The sequence below is a fragment of the Phalacrocorax carbo genome, chromosome 10 (genome assembly GCF_963921805.1).
Source record: "Phalacrocorax carbo chromosome 10, bPhaCar2.1, whole genome shotgun sequence".
Classification (NCBI taxonomy): domain Eukaryota; kingdom Metazoa; phylum Chordata; class Aves; order Suliformes; family Phalacrocoracidae; genus Phalacrocorax; species Phalacrocorax carbo.
Window position 1 is genome coordinate 11,542,371 of NC_087522.1, and position 20,422 is coordinate 11,562,792.

The 20,422-nt window shown below is 42.9% G+C and overlaps 2 protein-coding genes across 3 annotated transcripts in view; one reads left to right on the forward strand and one right to left on the reverse strand.

Annotated features, from left to right (window-relative positions):
• Positions 1–2,350, reverse strand: part of CPPED1 (calcineurin like phosphoesterase domain containing 1) — a 53,197-nt gene extending 50,847 nt beyond the window's left edge. Inside the window, exon 1 of the mRNA XM_064461865.1 lies at positions 2,120–2,350. Coding sequence (XP_064317935.1) covers positions 2,120–2,183 — 64 coding nt within the window. The 5' untranslated portion in view covers positions 2,184–2,350. The remainder of the gene's footprint in view (positions 1–2,119) is intronic.
• The window catches only part of SNX29 (sorting nexin 29), a 246,919-nt gene extending 233,208 nt beyond the window's left edge, over positions 1–13,711 (forward strand). Inside the window, exon 20 of one of the 2 annotated variants that reach the window (XM_064461872.1) lies at positions 13,545–13,711. In XM_064461872.1, the coding sequence (XP_064317942.1) occupies positions 13,545–13,601 (57 nt within the window). In that variant the 3' untranslated portion in view covers positions 13,602–13,711. The remainder of the gene's footprint in view (positions 1–13,544) is intronic. The other variant, XM_064461871.1, reaches the window with a different exon arrangement.
• The last annotated feature ends 6,711 nt before the right edge of the window (positions 13,712–20,422 follow it).

The following is a 20,422-nucleotide window of genomic DNA, read 5'->3' on the forward strand; positions in this document are numbered from 1 at the left end:
TTCCAGGTGCCAGAGCGGAGATTCCCCTGCAGGCCACAGTGAAGACCATGGTGAGGCAGGCTGCTCCCCTGCAGCCCATGGAGGTTGATGGTGGAGTAGATATCCACCTACAGCCCCTGGAGGACCTCACGCTGGAGCAGATGGATGCCTGAAGGAGGCTGTGACCCTGTGAGAAGCCCACTCTGGAGCAGGCTCCAGGCAGGGCCTGTGGCCCCATGAAGACAGAAGCCCACGCTGGAGCAGGTTTGCTGGCAGGACTCGTGACGCCGTGGGGGACCCGCGTTGGAGCAGTCTTGTACCTGAGGGACTGCACCCTGGGAAGGGACCCGCACTGCAGCAGTTCTTGAAGAACTGTAGCCCATGGGAAGGACTCACATTGGAAAAGTCCATGCAAGATGGTCTCCCATGAGAGGGACCGCACACTGGAGCGGGGGAAGAGTGTGAGGAGTCCTCCCCGAGGAGGAAGGAGCAGCAGAAACAACGTGTGATGAACTGACCCCAACTGCCATTCCCTGTGCCTGTGTTGCTTGGAGGGAGGAGGCAGAGAAACTGGGAGTAAAGTTGAGCCTAGGAAGAAGGGAGCAGTGGGGGGAAAGTGTTTTAAGATTTGGTTTTATTTTTCATTACCCTACTCTGATTTGATTGTCAATAAATTAAACTAATTTATCCAAGTTGAGTCTGTTTCACCTGTGATGGTAATTGGAGAATGATCTCCCCCTGCCATCATCTCAACCCACACACCTTTTGTTATATTTTGTCTCCCCTGCCTGAGGGGAGTAATAGAGTGGCTTTGGTGGGCACCTGGTGTCCAGCCAAGGTCAGCCCACTATAACAGTTGATAAAACTAGATGGCTTGTCTGCTATCTGTGCCCTCAACAAATGCTAGGCATTCTGTTCCAAACCAACCACACCATCTGCAATTAATAGATTGCCAGAATGACTGTATACATATACTTCACATGCTCAGAGTTGGTGAGTTTTCTTTATTTGGCAACAAGCAAGCCAAATATTTCCAGTGAACCTCAAATACCACAAAACTGTTGGGATTGAATAGCCTTGCCCACCTCACCAAACCAACACAATTTTAATTTATAAACAAATGCAAGGAAATAAAATACCTTCCATGTGTAGCAATAGGAAAAAAGGTAGTTAGGCACCTGAAAAACCCAGGCACACTGCAGGATATCCAATCCTTGGGAGAATTCTACAAACAGGTGAGATACACATCTGTTGGTCCAGCCACAGGTGGTTGTCATCTTTGGCTTGGCAGCAGCCTTGTTACCTTATTCACCTGGGAGGAGGTAAGTCTAGAAGTATGTCTCCAACAGAGCTGACTTACACTTAGGCACTACCAGCCGAGGGAGTTAACAGTGCTGTTTCTGCACAATGTGGAAGCACAAGGGGAGGAACTACCTGCTGACCTCCACCCTGAGAGAGGATGAAGCACCTTGAAGAAACTGCAATCTTATCTAATTGCATCCATTATGGTACACCTGCCTTTCATTTAAGTAACATAAACGATGAACTACCTGTAACCTGTTAAGTAACCCCTATAGGTACAAACACACGATAGCACAGTGCCGCGACCAACAGATTCACAAGCTACAGAGATCAGGTTTAGCAGCGCTGACAAGCATTTTAAAACGAATCCGGTGTCGGACACTGCTGGCATCTCCTCCGCGGGAGCCGGGGCCACCCGCGCTGCGGACGGGCGGCAGGCAGAACCGCGGGGGCAAATGCTTCCACGCGCCTCTGCTCTCCGGCTAACGCGGTAACAAACTTCGGAAGCTTCAGGCGCGCCCCGGTACAACCGGGGGGGCAGCGGGATGCCACAGCTCCGCCTTCAGCCAAGCCCCCGCCGCGTGCCGCCTGCTCCCCAGGCAGGGGGGCTCCCCGTGACGGGCTTCCCGGCGCCGGCAGGCGGACCGGGGCCCCGGTCCAGCCTCTCCGGCCGCCTCCCGCTGCCGCCGGGGAAAGCCCCGGGCCATCCCGCCACACGCCCCTCCCGCACCCCCCCACCTGGCTGCGCAGCGGCCAAGAGAGCCCGCCAGCACCCGCAGCCCCTATGCCGAGGTTCCGTCGGGCGCTCCTGCCGCGGCGCGGGCCCCGCGGCTCGTACCTTGGCGGAAGGCGGTCAGAGTCCTGCCCCGGGCTCTCAGAAACGTGTCCCCCTCCGCCGCCATAGCGACCGCCGCCTGGCCCCGGGCCGGTGAGGGGGCGGCACCGCCGCGGAGGCGGTGCCTGGGCGCGGGCGGGAGAAGCTCCGGCGGAGGCCCCGCGGCAGCGGGCCGCGCTGGCGGCACAGGGGCAGGTCGGCCTGAGCAAGGCGGATGGCGGGGAGCTCGGTCGGGAGGCTACGGAGGGAGCTGCTCCCCTCAGAGAGAGGCGGGGGCATGGCCCCGGGGCGGTGCGGGGTGGCTCCCGGCGCCGCCATGTTCGGGAGGCGGCCGGGGCCGGTGGGTGCGGCGCGGCGACATGGCGGCCTGATATGCCTTGTGGAGTGCGCGGGTGAGAGGGCAGCCTCGGGGAGGGGGATCTGGCCCGAGCTGCGCTGGCTTTTAGTGAACAGTAATAAGAAAAGTAATAGATTTCCTTAATTTTCAACTCTTTCCTAGCCTGCGAGCTGAAGTAAACCAATGTAATCTAAAAGCATTGGCCGGCTTTCTCTGTACCTTGAAGGGATGTTTTCCAGGTCAGATTTCCTCTTAGCGTTAATTGCACTCACAAAGCTAGATATCACTGCCAACTAATCTTTGGCGGTAAAAAAAGTCACGTGAAAAAAGGGGAGGCACAGCGTGCCTCTGCCCCACCGCATGGTCGCATTGACCCCAGCCCAGACACTTCCCGCCTAGCTTGGGCCATAGCTGCGGGGAGCATGGTGGGCAGCTACCACCACCCATGTGGCTCCTGTTTCTCTCAGCACCAGGGTACGCAGTCAGGTAATAACTGAAATACATGGGCAACCCTCACAAGGCAGGTTTTCTTAATTTTTTATGGAGTGGAGTCCCTTTTTGACCTAGCAGGCCAGATTCCAGGGTATCCAGGAGGAATACAGTTGTGATTTTTCCAGTTGAGCAGCCGGGACCCAGATACTCTCTGGTGCTGAGTGCCTCTTTATTGATCTTGTGAAATCTGTAGCAAAACTCTACATAAGCTTCCTGTTACCAACTAAAATGCATTCTAGTAGCTGGATTATTTTTCCATCTGTAAAATGGGGGTATTATCCACAAATGAAAACAGTTTCATTCCTGCTTGTGAACTGCTTGATGATTGTTAGATGAAAAGCGCTAGAGGAAGTCTTTATTAATTTGTTTTTGTCAATTCGCCTCTTTATGAGGCAGCATTTTGTACATTAAGCAAGTAAATACTAAGGTACATTTTTGCCTCTCAGATGCAGCCCATCTAAATATCCTAACACCATCACAGGATCAGGTGATAATAGTCTAACGCTTGAACTGCTCATGCCAATATAAGAGCAATTGGCTGAATGATCCGAAGAGATTTTTGACCTTTTCTGTTTCTTTTCCATTTTCTTCACACCTGCTTAATAGGGCTGAGCAGTTACATACCAGAATACATGACTGCTGCATGACTTCAGCTAAACTCAGAATGAATTTTGCAAGTGAAATATCAAGATCAGGCCAAAAAGTGTAGAGAGAACATTACTGCTTTGGTAGAACAGCATACTGTAGTTTTGTAGTACAAGGATGTGAGCTTGCAATCAGCACACCTAATTACCTTTGTCTTAACTTGGGTGTGTTGCTAAAGGCAACCATTTATCATAAGTCAAGGTATGCATGTCTGAAAGACTGAATCAGACCTGGCAGAGATGTGGATTCTAAGATCTAGATTTATCTAAAACTCTAGTTTCACAGCTCTTTTTTTCTACACATGTGTAGGGGACGACTTCTACAAAATTCTGTTGTCAGTACTGTATTTGATCTCTTTGCAGGATGGGTCATGGATGACCCTCAGGATGCTCAGCTCTTTCTAGGTGATGAGTATGGTGAGTAGGTAGCATGCCAGTGTTGCCTCCTCTTCAAGTGGAGTCCTGTGATATTACATCAGCTTGAGTATTGTCTACTGTAATGAGGATGACACAAGAAATTTCCATTTTGTAATTTAAACACATTTTCTTGTGATTTTGCAGCCTGAGTGCAGAAGTGTTTTCATCTGCAGAAATAAAGGAACATTTGCATATAAACATGAGAACTGAGGATGGGGAGTGTGTGTGCAGGATGGGGATTTCTGCTCTCTCCTGCTTCCTTTACTCTGCCAAATTTGAACTAGGCATTTTTGAAGCCAAAATCATGGACCAAATGCTATACAGTTAAACTCATTTTATTATGACTAAATTGTTTAAAGTTACTACTGGTCTATGTTAGTTTAATTATAGATTTTCATGGATTTATTCCAGATGAGGGCTAGTTAAAGCAGCAGAATTTTGTCATAGGACTTGATTTGTTATGCAAAGTGTCATGAATATAATGACACTGAATAAATCATTTACAGTACCACGTGTCTGGTCATATTTATAGAGTATAAATTGAGAATAATTTTACTAATTTAAAAAAGTTAGTGTGAGCATACAGGGGAGAATATACCATCCTGTAAGAACATGCAGTATATTGAAAACAAGATAGATAAAAAGTGAGAAATTGAAGCATTGAAAAGGAAATGCTTATGTAAGGTTTAGTTTAGTAATGGCTGTGATTAGAATAGGGCAGATCTGAGGAGTCCAGATCTTCTAAGACTTATTCTAGTACGCAATAGATCATGCTGCCAACCATTATAGTTCTTAACAACTTGGAAGTTCTGAAAAATCCAGTAGCAGACACTATATTTCTTACTGCAATTTAAAGTATGATTGTATGTACTTGGAGAGACCTAGATAAAGTACTAATAAAACAAGTAAGTAATTCTAAATTTTACTATCTCTGATGAGCAATTCATATAAAGAGCAAAATAGTCAAAGAAACACTTGAAGGAGGGAAGCCTTTCTCTATTCGCAGCAAATGACAAGAAGACAACAAATTGCAAAAATGAAAGAATACATAAGGTGAAAAGGACAGAACAGGGTTGGTCTAGACACTGGAATTAAAGTACAGCCAGATATGCTGATTTGAAACTAAACCATTTTAATCTTAGAATAGAATGACTATCTGCCATCTGGAATTCAGGGAATCCAATGAAGGTTGGAGATGTAAAAAACACACGCAGGATTATCAACATCTGTTTTCAGTGCATGCTGATATATGTGAGTCCTTGAGGGATAAGTTAGAGAAAATAATGGGAATTAATGAAACCTGATGATATAAAAAGGATCATATCATTGTACTTGTTTAGAGATAGTATGGACTTACACAAGCTGAGAATAAATAATGCATACAATGTATCAAGTCTGTTTTCTATTAATCTCTTCTTCCAGCTCCCATATATTCTGTAACAGGACAGCAATCCTAGCAGATGTAACATTTTAGAAGGTTTGGCATATGATACCGCTCTTATTCTTCTCCCCAGAACAGCTGATGGATAAAAATTAGTAAGTTTTGAAGACCTGCAGTATCCTACTTACATACAAGCCCACTCTCATCTCCCATTTCATTGCTAAAAGACTCAAAAAAAACAAAAAAAAAAAACCAAACCAAAAAAACCCCCCAAAAAACCCACACAAAAAAACCCAACAAAACAACCAACCAGTATAAATAAATTGAGCAATCTGAGCCTAAAATGTTGCGGAATATGATAAAACTTAAGTTCCACTCCCTTGATATTCTATATGGACACAAATTAATTACTACAACAAGGAGTGCTTATCAAAGTTTAAAAAAGGTCCTGTTAATATTTAGCCTTGGTACCAAATGGCTTTCCATTTTCAAAGGGCCCACAAGATGATACAAAAATATTAAAAATGTTTTGCACAAACTAACTTAAAAAGATTGGTTGACCAGGACCAATATTTTGTTGCTAGGAAGAGAAAAATGATGACATTGATTATTTCCACAGTTAAGAATCCACAATGTAATTGATTTTTATCTGACTCATTTAGTGTGGGCAGGCTCCATTTGTTCAAGAAACCTGTAATGTATTCCTTGAATCACTGTAACTATGACAGATATAAAAGTTGATGTAACGAGTTAAACACACTATTGAACTCAATTTGTTTTGCACACTGAATTCCCATTTCTGACAGATACAGGTTCTATCTAGATCTACTGGCCGTTTTTGTAAGATGTCTCATTAATTTTGTGTGCTGCCAAATATTCAAGATTTCTACTTTGTTGAGGGTGCCTCTGATTTTGGTTTTCCGTATCCTGAGATTTCATTTTCAGGTATGCTGAGTACTTGTGCCTTTCATTGAGTAATTGAGACCCAGGCTGCCAGCAAATTCAAAAGTCATGACCAGTTGTGACTCCAGTAAATGAGAGCTATGCTAGAAGCAATTCTTTGATATGGTGCATATTTTTGACACATTAGGTGTCTGCTCGTGAAGTGCCATGGATGTTTGGGTGATGAATTTGTACCGAAACTGCTAGACACAGAAAAGATGCATAGGAGTCCAGCAGGGCAGAGCTAGGTGAAAAAAATCAAGGCTTTAATTGAAGTACCCACTTCCAAAATTATGCAGAAAATTTGTGATTGACTGCCACCTTATCCTGAACTATCTAAGAACTTTCTGACGTAAATGTTCTCTGTACATGCTGAGTCTGTGTAGGTGCATATCCAGAATCATTTCAGCCAGAACTGAACAGCATTTACATATTACCTAATGTTTATGATTCCTGCTGCTTGTTAAGAGCTGTCCAGTCACAAATGGAAGGAAATCGGGCATATAAATATGTTTGAAGAAACTATTCTGTCTGTGTGTGTGTGTATATACAGACACACACATATATACATGTGTGTTTTTACAGTACTACAGGCTTCAGGTATATACTATTGGACTTGGTCTAAGAAGAAAATCTACATTTAAGAGCTTTTAATTCACACATCTATATCTAAAATTTGGACTTGTTGGACTTCTGTTTTTAAACAGATTTTCCATTAATGTACAAGCAAAAGCATCAATCTGGCAGAAGAAGCAGTACTTAGTTTATGCATCTGTATGCATGACTCTCAGATTCCTTTCTCCTCCTTTGCTGATAAATGACATTTTATTAGGAAAAAAAAATCAAACTCCAGATGATCATTAACCACAGTTGCTATTTCTGCAAAAAAAAAAAAAATCCAAGCAGCAGCAATCCTTCAAGTATTCAATAAACAGTCAGAGCACTTAGATGTTTTTTCAACTCGGCATACAACAAGGACTTGACTCAAAATGCATTGCAAATGCACTGGGCAAATTGCTTTGTTTCCTTGCTTAAAGCAGAAAATTATTTTTCAGCCTGGAAAAACTCATTTTTACATTACAGGCGATATGCAAACCATTTGGGTTTTTTGAAAAAATGATACTTCCTTTTTCTTCCTTTCTTGTATAAAGAGAATTCATCCTCTTTCATGAAAGGGTAAATTTTTTTTTTGGTCACCTAAATTTTAGCAGCCAGCCTCTTTGCAGCTCACTTGTTTAACCAAATATATTTTTGAGAAGCACATGTACATCACTATTCTGACAGGATATAACTAACTGAACATAAAGAAACAACGTCATCAGCTTACTCTGAGAGAAAAAATAGTGATTACAAAAAAAACTGTGAAAGAGGAACCAGTGTCATACCACATTGCAAAGTTGTATCTTCTGCTGCAGAGTGAGGTTTGACGCCACAGAACTATCCTGTGTGTCAAGTGGAAACTGTAGTTATACCTCTATCAGGCAAGCAAAATTTCTCATTGACTGGCCTTCAAGGGTCCCAGCCTACACTACTCTCCCCTCGAAATACACCCTTACCAATAGATTGCATCAGCAGCTGAGAGAACCTTTGATGCCTTAGAGAATGATTTATGTCCTCTAAAGCCTTCATAGAACTCTTCTACGCATTAGTATTCACTCATGTTGTGTGCCAGGTCTTGCATGTGAAATAGATCTTAAAATTGACTTTGCCATCTGTGATGTCACTAATATAGCAGTCACTGAACTTCCTGAAACAGGATGTCTATGAAGGATGCATCTATTTTGCCACAGAGTTCTACAAAACAAAATGTTTTTCAGTAATTAAAGCTGGAGATGAACACAGGAGGTACTCTGGGAAAGCCACATATTAGTTTAAGCATAAATGACCCATTTAAGTTTTTTCATTCAAGTAATGATTGAAGAAAATTAGTTCAGAGACTGATGAAGGATGCTGAATAGGTAATTATTGCTATTGCAAACCTCTTAGTTTAATTTGTAGAAAATATGATTTGAAAATTAAATAGTACTTGATTTTTAAGGTTTCATTGTGGACTCCTTTCAGCTGCGTCTATCATTTTTGCTTCTCATAATTTCAAGGATCCTTCCTTTTCCATTAATGATAGTAATAGATAACCAGAAGGATCCATTTTTCAACAGTATTGTCTCAGCAATAAATTATATTTTCTACTTCTCTCTGGTTCCTGGTCTAAAGATCTGTAGGTGTTTTACAGGCCTTGGGTAAAAAGAGATAAAGATCAAATCTGGACACAGGTAGAGGCACATAGAGGCTGATTTATGAGTGAAGACATAGCATGCGCCACAAAGCTTCTACTTTCAAAATTAATAATAAATGAGGACAAGACTGCATGCCCTACAAGGCAAAAGTAATCCACCTGTTTTGTACTAGCCCTTCATTTCAACTACTCTCCTCTTTCACTGTGTTTGTGATCATTTTTCTTCAGATTTCTTCCAGTTGTACTTATTCATAACAACTAAGTCAACGACAGCAGTGTGTATATTCCCATAGTGGTGGTTTTTTAATTTTTTAACCCTCCAATATTTTTCAAATCTCTGTTACAAATGTAACAGAGTCCAATGTCCAAATATAAAAAAGCAGACTTTAATTGACAATAGAAAAGTGGTTTGCCCACTCTTTGAATTTCTTCCATTATAAAAACAATGGAGAACTAAAATTTTATTTGTGGAAATATTGCTTGGTTGTATTAATACATTCCTACATTTGCTGAAGGATGATCGCAATAAAGATACATCCCCTGTACAATGGGAAGAATAAGGGAATTAACTAAAGTGCCTCTTCTCCAGATGACTTGGAACCATTAATGATAATTCTGATGTTTGCCAGTTGGTTGCAGGCATATGCAGTAGAGAATGAGAAGAGTGCTACATTCAATGCTTAGCAAATTTACTCTGTGGCAAATTTACCCAGTGACCTTGCAAAATGAACTGCTCCATCTATTTTTGCTTCAGACACTCTAGCTTTAAAATCAGGGAAAACTAAGACCCTACTACTGTGAAGCCTAGTCAGGCTTGTTCAACAAGCATGGTGAAGTCTTTGAATGCTGTTATTCAAGAGTGATTCTGAGAGTGGGAGAATTACATAATGCCAGTCCAAATAAGTAGAGAAACTGAAGACCATTTGTCTATAGGGTGCACTCAACAAGCAGCGACGTAACAAACAGTGTTTAACCATGGCATATTGGTGACACCCATTTGACAACAGGACAGTCTGACTACAAACCTATGGGCTTGAATTTCTGCAACGGTCTTACTTTATAGACTGAGCTACTGGAATGAATGATAAAAGAGGAATATCCTAAAAATAGTGAAGCACGACTAACATTTTTGTTGAACACAGTGGAATGGGTTCATCAACCACAACAATTTTTTGAATAATTAACTGTGCTGAATTTTTCATTAAAAAAGCGCAACATTCATATGGTGTAATTATTACAGTGTGAAACACTTTTGAATTAGAACAAGATAACTTTGTTGTTGGGTAGGTAAATTCATAGTGTCGGGAAATGTTCTCCTCCCCAGGTTCTAGGAATGATATGCCTACCATTCTCTTGCAGCACAGTACAAGCTACTATTAATAATATATCTATAGCTGAACATAAGGTATGGAGGGAGTATTTAAAATGTTTAATTATTCAAATGAAGGAATTAATTGACTGTGCCTTTTTGCAGTTCCACAATATTTCTAAACATTAGAAGAGCTCAGCATGCTAGGAAGAATATAATAAGTGCCAGGAGGAAATAAAAACTAAAATAAGTGGAAACTGAAAACTTTCCTAACAACTGTACATACTGTATATACATACATATACACACTGTATATGCTGTCATTTGGAGTTACATGCATAAATCAAAACCATGATACATTCCTATGAATTTGGGGTTTTGAATAGAAAGAAATCAGATATGAAAAATATGAGCTTATCATTCCTAGTACAGTGTAGGCTGGTGGTGTTTGCATGTTAACAACCTAGCCAAGGCTCTTGCAGAGATGGCAAGATCGCCAGTTGGTGTTGGCATTTACCAACTAACTTTAATATCAAGAAAATACAAAATTCCTGTCTTTTTATTAAATCTGTAGCACACACAAATTCACAGTAAGATGGGTGGTTATGCACGTCTATTCCTTAGAAATCTTTTTTATGTTAGTATCTTGGCATGAATGGAAGAAATCTTTTCAGGGAAAAGGTACATCACATTCAACTACTGTGCTGGTTTTGGCTGAGAAGGGGTTAATTCTCCTCACTGTGGGGGTCGGCTACCTTTCCAGCTTCCCGCGCTCTGCCGCATGGCGGGGGGGGGGCTGGGAGGGGCAGGGCCATGGTGGGGGCGGCTGACCCCGACTGGCCAATGGTAGGTTCATTCCATACCATGTGACACCATGACCAATATATTGAGGTGGGGGCAGTTGCAGGGAGCACGGAGGCGGCGCGGCGTCGGGTCGGCGGGCGGCGCGCGGCTGCGGCGCGGGCAGTTTGTTCCGGCGGTTCGTTCCCCCTCTCCCCTCCCTTCCCCCCCACCCCCCCCCCCCGGGGCTTTGCGCCTCTCGTTGTTCTCCTTTACATTGCATTTCTACTGTTGTTTTCTTTTAATTCTCGTTGTTCCCCTTTACATTGCATTTCTACTGTTGTTTTCTTTAAATTTTAATTATTAAACTGTTCTTATCCCAACCCACGAGCGTTACCCTCCTGATTCTCTCCCCCATCTACCGGTGGGGCAGTGAGCGAGCGACTGTGTGGGGCTGAGCTGCCGCTAAACCACGACAGTCTTTTTGGCGCCCAACGTGGGGCTCAAGGGTTGGAGATAACAACAGCTGCTGGTCACAGCACCATGTTGTCCTTTTTGCAGTTGGTGTTAAAGATTGGTGTTGGTTTGTTGAGTCTGCTGTGTTCTGCTGTGATTAGTAATGTTTTGCCTACAAGATTTGTTATACAAACACTCGTTTTCAGCTTTATCTGGTATTTGGGGTTTTTGCTGAAACCGTTACTGTACTTTGGATACCACCTTGTTGAGGCAATTAGCAATTATACCTCCTCCTCTGAGAGATTTTATATGGAGGAAATACAGAATAATACCTTTGCAACTTTGTTCTATGATGTCTGTGCCTTTGTTACAACAACGTCTTTGTATCTTGAACATCCTTGGGTGGTTAAGGTGCACTTATTGTTAGTTTTTGGGCAGGTTGTTTTGGTTTTGACTAAGCAACTTAAGAATATCACCCAGAAATCTGCCCCGAGGCTTGATAGTTACGAGTGGCAGGGCATGTGGGATAGCATGGGCAAATACCTAGGGCAGTGGGCACCCCCAGTGTTTTGGAGTTTCACCCCCGAACAAGTGCAGAATCCTAAAAAACTAGTAGAATATTTGGAGAAAGTATGTTGTTACGCTGGGAACTCCAGAGAGACACAGATAACTGCAACATGCTGGGGTCTGGCCCATGCATACCGAGCCCTGCTCAACAGCATTCAGTGCCCCCAGGGGGAAGAGAATGTCTCTGGATTGAAATGCAAAGTGACTGGCACTGTAGACAATCCAGCCCGGACGACAGGCACTGCAGCCACTCAAACCCCCACAACAAGTACCGGAGCTAGCTCAGAAAATAAACCCGTACCAGTATCAGTTGCCCCCATACACAAGACAAAATATTGGAAGCGGACATCAACTCGTTTAGAACGGGATGATGAAGAACCAGGGCCATCGCGAGGAGGAGGAGGTGACACGTGCTGAAGAAGCCCCACTGTATAACCAACTGCCAGAAAATGAGAAGCAATACGCCCTGTTCACTGATGGGTCCTGTCGCCTTGTGGGAAAGCACCGGAGATGGAAGGCTGCTGTATGGAGTCCTACACGACAAGTAGCAGAAACTGCTGAAGGAGAAGGTGAATCGAGCCAGTTTGCAGAGGTAAAGGCCATCCAGCTGGCCTTAGACATCGCTGAGCGGGAAAAGTGGCCAGTGCTCTATCTCTATACTGACTCCTGGATGGTGGCAAATGCCTTGTGGGGCTGGCTGCAGCAATGGAAGCAAAGCAACTGGCAGCGCAGAGGCAAACCCATCTGGGCTGCCGCACTGTGGCAAGATATTGCTGCCCGGGTAGAGAACCTGGTTGTAAAGGTACGTCATGTGGATGCTCACGTTCCCAAGAGTCGGGCCACTGAAGAACATCGGAACAACCAGCAGGTGGATCAGGCTGCCAAGATTGAAGTGGCTGAGGTGGATCTGGACTGGCAGCATAAGGGTGAACTATTTCTAGCTCGGTGGGCCCATGACACCTCAGGTCATCAAGGGAGAGATGCAACATACAGGTGGGCTCGTGATCGAGGGGTGGACTTGACCATGGATATTATTGCACAGGTTATCCACGAATGTGACACATGCGCTGCAATCAAGCAAGCGAAGCGGGTAAAGCCTCTGTGGTATGGGGGACGATGGCTGAAATATAAATATGGGGAGGCCTGGCAAATTGACTATATCACACTCCCACAGACCCGCCAAGGCAAGCGCCATGTGCTTACAATGGTAGAAACAACGACTGGCTGGCTGGAAACATATCCTGTCCCCCACGCCACTGCCCGGAACACTATCCTGGGCCTTGAGAAACAAGTCCTGTGGCGACATGGCACCCCAGAGAGAATTGAGTCAGACAACGGGACTCATTTCCGAAATAGCCTCATAGACATCTGGGCCAAAGAGCATGGCATTGAGTGGGTGTATCACATCCCCTATCACGCACCAGCCTCTGGGAAAATTGAACGGTACAATGGACTGTTAAAAACTACACTGAGAGCAATGGGGGGTGGAACATTCAAGCACTGGGATACACATTTAGCAAAAGCCACGTGGTTAGTCAACACGAGGGGATCTGCCAACCGAGCTGGCCCTGCCCAGTCAGAATCCTTACGTACTGTGGAAGGGGATAGAGTCCCTGTAGTGCACACAAAAAGTATGCTGGGCAAAACAGTCTGGGTTCTTCCTGCCTCCGGCAAAGGCAAACCCATTCGTGGGATTGCTTTTGCTCGAGGACCTGGGTGCACTTGGTGGGTGATGCGGGAGGATGGAGAAATCCGATGTGTGCCTCAAGGGGATTTGATTTTGGGTGAAAACAGTCAATGAACTGAATGGCACAATGTGAACTGCTATATAATACTGTGTGTCACCTCTGTGTTGTACCAATGATATCAGAGTACGAGCCTCCCAACCTATGGAAGATCAACTATGAAACAAGCCGTGCAGCAGTGATGGAACGATGACTGACTCGGTATGCAGCGACCCAACGCCACACACCATCTCTCCCACCCGGAAAGACTGATACAACAGATGGAGCCCAGAGTCATGGACTGGATGAACTCAATGGACATTTTTAATGGACATTGTACAGGGAAGGTCCATGAACTAAGGGAATGATGTCTGTGTATTATGTTAAAGGATGGGAAGGGGAGGGGTGGTGGTTGGTATGGTTGTATTGCAGCATATGGGACCTGGGCATGGTGTAAATGGTATGGAATAAGGGGTGGAGAATGTGCTGGTTTTGGCTGAGAAGGGGTTAATTCTCCTCACTGTGGGGGTCGGCTACCTTTCCAGCTTCCCGCGCTCTGCCGCATGGCGGGGGGGGGGCTGGGAGGGGCAGGGCCATGGTGGGGGCGGCTGACCCCGACTGGCCAATGGTAGGTTCATTCCATACCATGTGACACCATGACCAATATATTGAGGTGGGGGCAGTTGCAGGGAGCACGGAGGCGGCGCGGCGTCGGGTCGGCGGGCGGCGCGCGGCTGCGGCGCGGGCAGTTTGTTCCGGCGGTTCGTTCCCCCTCTCCCCTCCCTTCCCCCCCACCCCCCCCCCGGGGCTTTGCGCCTCTCGTTGTTCTCCTTTACATTGCATTTCTACTGTTGTTTTCTTTTAATTCTCGTTGTTCCCCTTTACATTGCATTTCTACTGTTGTTTTCTTTAAATTTTAATTATTAAACTGTTCTTATCCCAACCCACGAGCGTTACCCTCCTGATTCTCTCCCCCATCTACCGGTGGGGCAGTGAGCGAGCGACTGTGTGGGGCTGAGCTGCCGCTAAACCACGACAACTACTTATAAATGCAGTACGAGGCTTTGATCATGTTGGACACCTTCAAGAGTCGGCTGGACAGGGTGCTGGGCCATCTTGTCTAGACTGTGCTCTTCCTAGAAAGGTTGGACTAGATGATCCCTGAGGTCCCTTCCAACCTGGGATTCTGTCATTCTGTGATCTTTGGTGTTTAAGCTTAGACTTTCAAGGGTTGTCTCCTTAATCCCATTTCATGATGAGTTCCATAACTCAAAAGTTTTCAGAGAACGCAGAGACCTTTTGAGTTGCAGAGGCCATAGGAATTATATTGTACTCCATTGAAAACCTTGAAGAAAGGCCTTGAATGTGAACAAATAAACACTGATTGGAGAGCCAGTGGAGTATATCTAGTATGGGTGTAGTACTCATACTTGTCCTACCACTTCAGTTTTTGAAGAGCAAAGTGAAGTCCAAATGATTCACATTTAGGCTTTCCATGACAACTGTAAGCAAGATGATATCCTGCTCACCAAAGGACCTCTTCTTTCTTTTTCTGTCTTTCCTCTGCAGAGGGACCTGGACAGGCTGGATTGATGGGCTGAGGCCAATTGTATGAGGTTTAAAAAGGCCAGGTGCCGGGTCCTGCACTTTGATCACAACAACCCCATGCAATGCTACAGGCTTGGGGAGGAGTGGCTGGAGAGCTGCCCGGTGGAGAAGGACCTGGGGGTGTTGGTTGAGAGCCAGCTGAACATAAGGCAGCAGTGTGCCCAGGTGGCCAAGGCCAACAGCATCCTGGCTTGTATCAGCAATAGTGTGGCCAGCAGGAGCAGGGCAGTGATCGTGTCCCTGTACTCGGCACAGGTGAGGACACACCTTGAATAATGCATTCAGTTTTGGGCCCCTCACTACAGGAAGGACATCGAGTTGCTGGAGCATGTCCAAGGGCAACAAAGCTGGGTCTGGAGAGGAAGTCTTATGAGGAGAGGTGGAGGGAACTGGGGTTGTTTAGCCTGGAGAAGAGGAGACTGAGGCGACACCTTATCGCTCTCTACAACTACCTGAAAGGAGGTTGTAGCGAGGTGGATGTTGGTCTCTTCTCCCAGGTTACTAGTGATAGAAGGAGAGGAAATGGCCTCAAGGTGCATCAGGGGAGGTTTAGGTTGGATATTAGGAAAAATTTCTTTACTGAAAGAGTGGTCAGGCATTGGGACAGGCTGCCCAGAGAGGTGGTAGAGTCGCCATCCCTGGATGTATTTAAAAGACATGTAGACGCAGCACTTCAGGGCATGGTTTAGGAAGTATGGTAGTGTTGTGTTGGTGGTTGGACTTAATCCTAGAGGTCTTTTCCAACCGTAATGATTCTGTGATTCTATTCTGAAGTAGCTTCTTGGTCTGTTATTAATGGTTTCTGTTAAGTAAACAACAGAAAGAAACTAGGGACAAGTTCTTACGCTGAGGAGCTGAAACTAGGATTCAGCGTCCAGATTCTTGAACTGATTAGGAAGGGGCATGCTATCTTCTGCTAGCTATTTAATGTCCATAGAAGAGCACTGGGTGAGATGGACCTCTGTGATCCGCAATTCATTGTTGGTTGTCATGTTTTCTGCTCAGTATGCAGACTTTCAGGTTCATCCTTCTGAGGCATCTCTCTACAGGTCCTATAGAGAGAGCTTATGTATCTGAGTCTGCATTTGAGATTCTTCTCCAAAAGACGGGCATTATGGAAAACCAGTTTAAAGTCAGGCATTTGGAACAGAGTAACTGGCTTTGGAGAAAAAGCATATCTATGCATAGACTATGTCTATACACTCAAAATATGTATATATGTGTCATCGATGAATCTGATTCAGTGGGTGAAGATCTTGATGTACTATGCCTATTTGACAAAAAACTGTGATGTAATAGTGTATCAACAGGCTGCACTTCACTACAGTATTTACTTCTGTATATGACAAATTTCTTTGATTCCTGATTCCAAAATGACAGTACCTTTTTACCTTCATCAGTTCTCAAGCAATTCTGACCTAATCTCGTATGCCACCATATTGTTTGATTATTTCTGCGAAAAGTATTAAAGAATTCTGAATTGGTGAGAATTTGCCAGTGCTGAACTTTTGGCAAAATAGCATTCATTATTATACTTCCAAGCTTACCTAGATGGAGATCATCACATTCCTTGCTGGAACAGGCTGATGGGAAAGCAACTATTCTGTTTGCCTCTCTAGAAATCTTCAAGGCTAATTTGACTCAAGAGAAGGTCAGACTTAACTGGAAACCAGGTTGGTTTACATATTTATTTTCAGGCAAGCTATAGTCAAAGTTTAAATAGTGTTAAATGTAAAATGTATAGCCATACAAACAAGTTAGTTATGCAAGTCAGCATATTTTCAGCTAGCAAGAAGGGGGAGGAATCTATGCAGAGAATCAGCATAAAGACTGTGTATAACTTTTGTCTGCCCTAAGCTGCCTTTTGAGAATTTAGTTGGGTCTGAGCTGACTGTTTGGAAGGGTAAATTTCTTTCCCAGTGCAGGTTTTGTAAACCAGTATTGCTAAACTGTAGTAGGGGTCCTCCCACTGTGCATTTTAAGACATTGAGAGATCTGTACGCGGTCTGTTCATTCACTTGATATACTACAATACTTGAAGTCCATCTACTGTAAATAAGGATGGGAAACTTGTCTAGGAGTAGGCTGGGAAGTCCTGACCTGAAGAAGCATCTGTTACCTTAGTGTCAGCCAGAAATAATGATACCATAAACCAACTGGTACTAGAATTTCCAGTCTTTCCTCTTGGCTTCCAAAGCCAGAAGAAATCTGTGTAGTTCTGGTGTTGCACTCTATTTTTCCTGTTCAGCTCCTCACTGGGCAAACAGGCACTCTTTGTCTTAATAAAAAGAGTGATCAATTTTTTATTAAAAACCAGCAGAGAATACTTGCTTTTAAGGCTTCTGCCAGGTTTGCTTAATTGGGCTCTTTGGATGAAAAAAGCTAGCATAAGGCTATGCTAGTAGTCTCAAAGCTCTGATTTTCACACTTTAGCACTAATTTGCTTCTGGTTAAACTTTGGTTAATCATATTTCTGCAACTCAGGCAAATAAAGAGTGAAATTTACCCTGGCTGAAAGGAGCCCTGGTCCCATTTAGATCAATTAGAATTTCATCTACTAATATTCTCCCAGTACTTACTACTTTATCCAGCTTTTGAAGTATAATTGTTTTGGAAGCATCCAGGTATGTACACAGATAAAGTATTTCAGTAGCTAAAATCCATTCAAAATTAATTTCTCAATGAAAAATGTTTTATGCTTAACTCCTAATATACGAATAACACATTCATAAACCTTGGAGACTGCCATCTGGTTTCCCTGAAACAGCAGTTCTTCCACTTACTCATGAGAATAACTTGTTCTACTTCTGCAGGTGAAAGGTTAGCACCTTGTCCATACCCACTCAGACTTTGACTTACAATGATGCTGCCAGCAAGGACACAAAGTAGTGTAAAGTGCAATGACATGTGCACTCTTGTACAATGCAGCTGTTACAAATCAGGAAATTTAAAATAGCAGTGCTTACTATTTGAAACTTAGAGTTGAGTGAATATCTTGAGAAAGGTTTTATGAACCAATAAGATTGCTATTATTTTTCACACTTTTCCTTTCTTGAAGAAAAGAGAACTGCAGTATTTCTGGGTTCTTGCGTAGCCTGGTCTAGCAAGTATTTTTCTCATCTTCTAGATAAAAAAAAAAAATCAAACTTCATCCTTGTATAAATCCTATGTAAATAGAAAAAGTGCAAGGAAGAAGTTAACTTAGAGGACTTTCTGTTTGAGCTTCTGAACAATAAATCTCACCTGAACAATCATAGTGAGCAGACAGATAGGTATATAAATTATTTTTTTTTTTGCCAAGGAGAAGTCACATTTATTTATTTATCAGCTAGGGTTTTAGAGTTTTTAATAATGAGAATAACGTACCATATAGGTGTCATTTCTGAAAAAGTCATGCACCTCTCTCATATAGTCTAGACTAAATCAAAATGAAGAGAGCATTTTGCCATTTCTGCAAGTAAATTTGTAAAGACCAACAAGACTCAACAGATTTTTAGGACAAAATCATAAACTTGTTGTGGTGAGCACCATGATGTGTGTGGGAGGAGGGAGAGGTGCCAGCTGGATCCATCATCTGTCTTGGCAATTATACTGTGTTCATCACCATGGTATCAGAACACCTTTACAAGCTCTAAGAGTAATCACAGTAAGGGATCTCTAGTTTTGCCTTATGTCCTAAGAGGACTGGCTTTGTTATTCTCATTATTATTGTTGAACAGGTAGGTGAAAATAAGGGATTTTACATTTTATTCTTAAGGAGCTGAGATTTGTAATTGTTCTAATATGATCAGGGAATGAATTCCACAGCTGTATGTCAGCTGCCAAGAAGATTTTATCTGTTCATGGTATAGAGGTGACTCTTCTCTTGTCCCAGAGGAATGCAACTGTAGTGAAAGGTCATGAACTCAGTGAGAAGTAGCCTTCATCTTCTTACACTGTCAGGGCACAGAAAAGTTGCTTAGGGTGGATGTAGGCAGGAAGGTAGAAACAAGGATAGTTGAATACGCTGCTGATTTTTATTGGCTTTTCTAGTAGTGCAGGCAGCTTCCCTCAGCATACGTGCTAGAGAGCTGTCCTTATCACTGCCAGCAGACCATGCCTCCCTTGGGCTTCAGTGTGCTGATGGACATAGAGACCAGAGCTTGCTCTGAATATGTTTTGAACAATATATAGCTATCTGTGCTGGAGTGGTAAAGGTGCATTGTATGTGAAAATATTTCCTTAAATGTTTCTACATTCTCTCATATAATAGGCATCAGAATGTGGCCCTTTGATAGTTTCACCTTTAACTTTTTCTGTATGGGTTTTTTTTTGTATCCTTTAATGTTAGATTTTGGGTTTGCTTTTATTATGAGTAACACTAGCATTATAAAATGACCCCATTTAAACAAATGAAATTTTATGTCCTATAAAGAACATCTCAATGAGAATAAACTTATTAAATCTTGATCCTTAGAGAAGAATCTTCACTCCACTGAATTTAATGGTAATATTCCTGTTGACACCTAATGAGTCAAGACTTTGTCCTTTGCTGTCAATAAGTAATTAATGATAACCAACAGAGCTAATATTAAAAAAATCCTTTGCAATGAGATGAAAAGACTGAAAACTGGACCTGGGTTCAGGCTTTGCATGGAGGATCTATTTCTGATCTTGCTGTGCAAGTGTTGTTTTTTTTTTTTTAACTTGAGCTAAACATTATGACAGAAACAAGTGAGGTAATTGGGTATTATGAGATATGTGCTCTTTTTCACTTATGGTCATTTTATGTGTTGAAATACTTGCATTGTTTATGTATGAATGCGATCCTATTGTTCAGCCATCTAAATTATCTGTTTCTTCATTATAGTATGAATGCTTACTTCAACTGTTCTAGTTTGCATAGAAATTATGTGCAATTTCCTTTTTAATTTTGTTATTTTTTCTTTTTAAGGAAGAACAATCACTATATTCACAGTGAGAATTTGTTAAACTGGAAAATCATATTTAAGACTTCAAGGTGTATATAAATTACAAAATTGACTTTAAAGAGGCCAGCCTTCTGTCAGGTGTGTTGGAGTGAATGACAGACTAATTCCCACACACACTCAAGAAAATTGTGAGTTGTCCTTTTACCAAGTATTCAGTTACAACTGGCCCTATATATGTATTATTTCCATATTATACAGAAGTATTCCTCTTGCAGCTTCTTTACATTTTACTCCAATGTTACCTGCCTATATAAATATACAGATCAAAGAATCCATTCTGAAAATTGTACTCTCAGGTGCCAGTGTTTTTTACTATAAATGTGTTTAACCGTGTTATACTCTGCAATAACCTCCTATATATATGTTGGGGAGTAGATATCCTAAATATGTTATTAAAATTAGATTATATTTAGCAGGTTAGAGATAATCTGATGATTTAAGTAAAC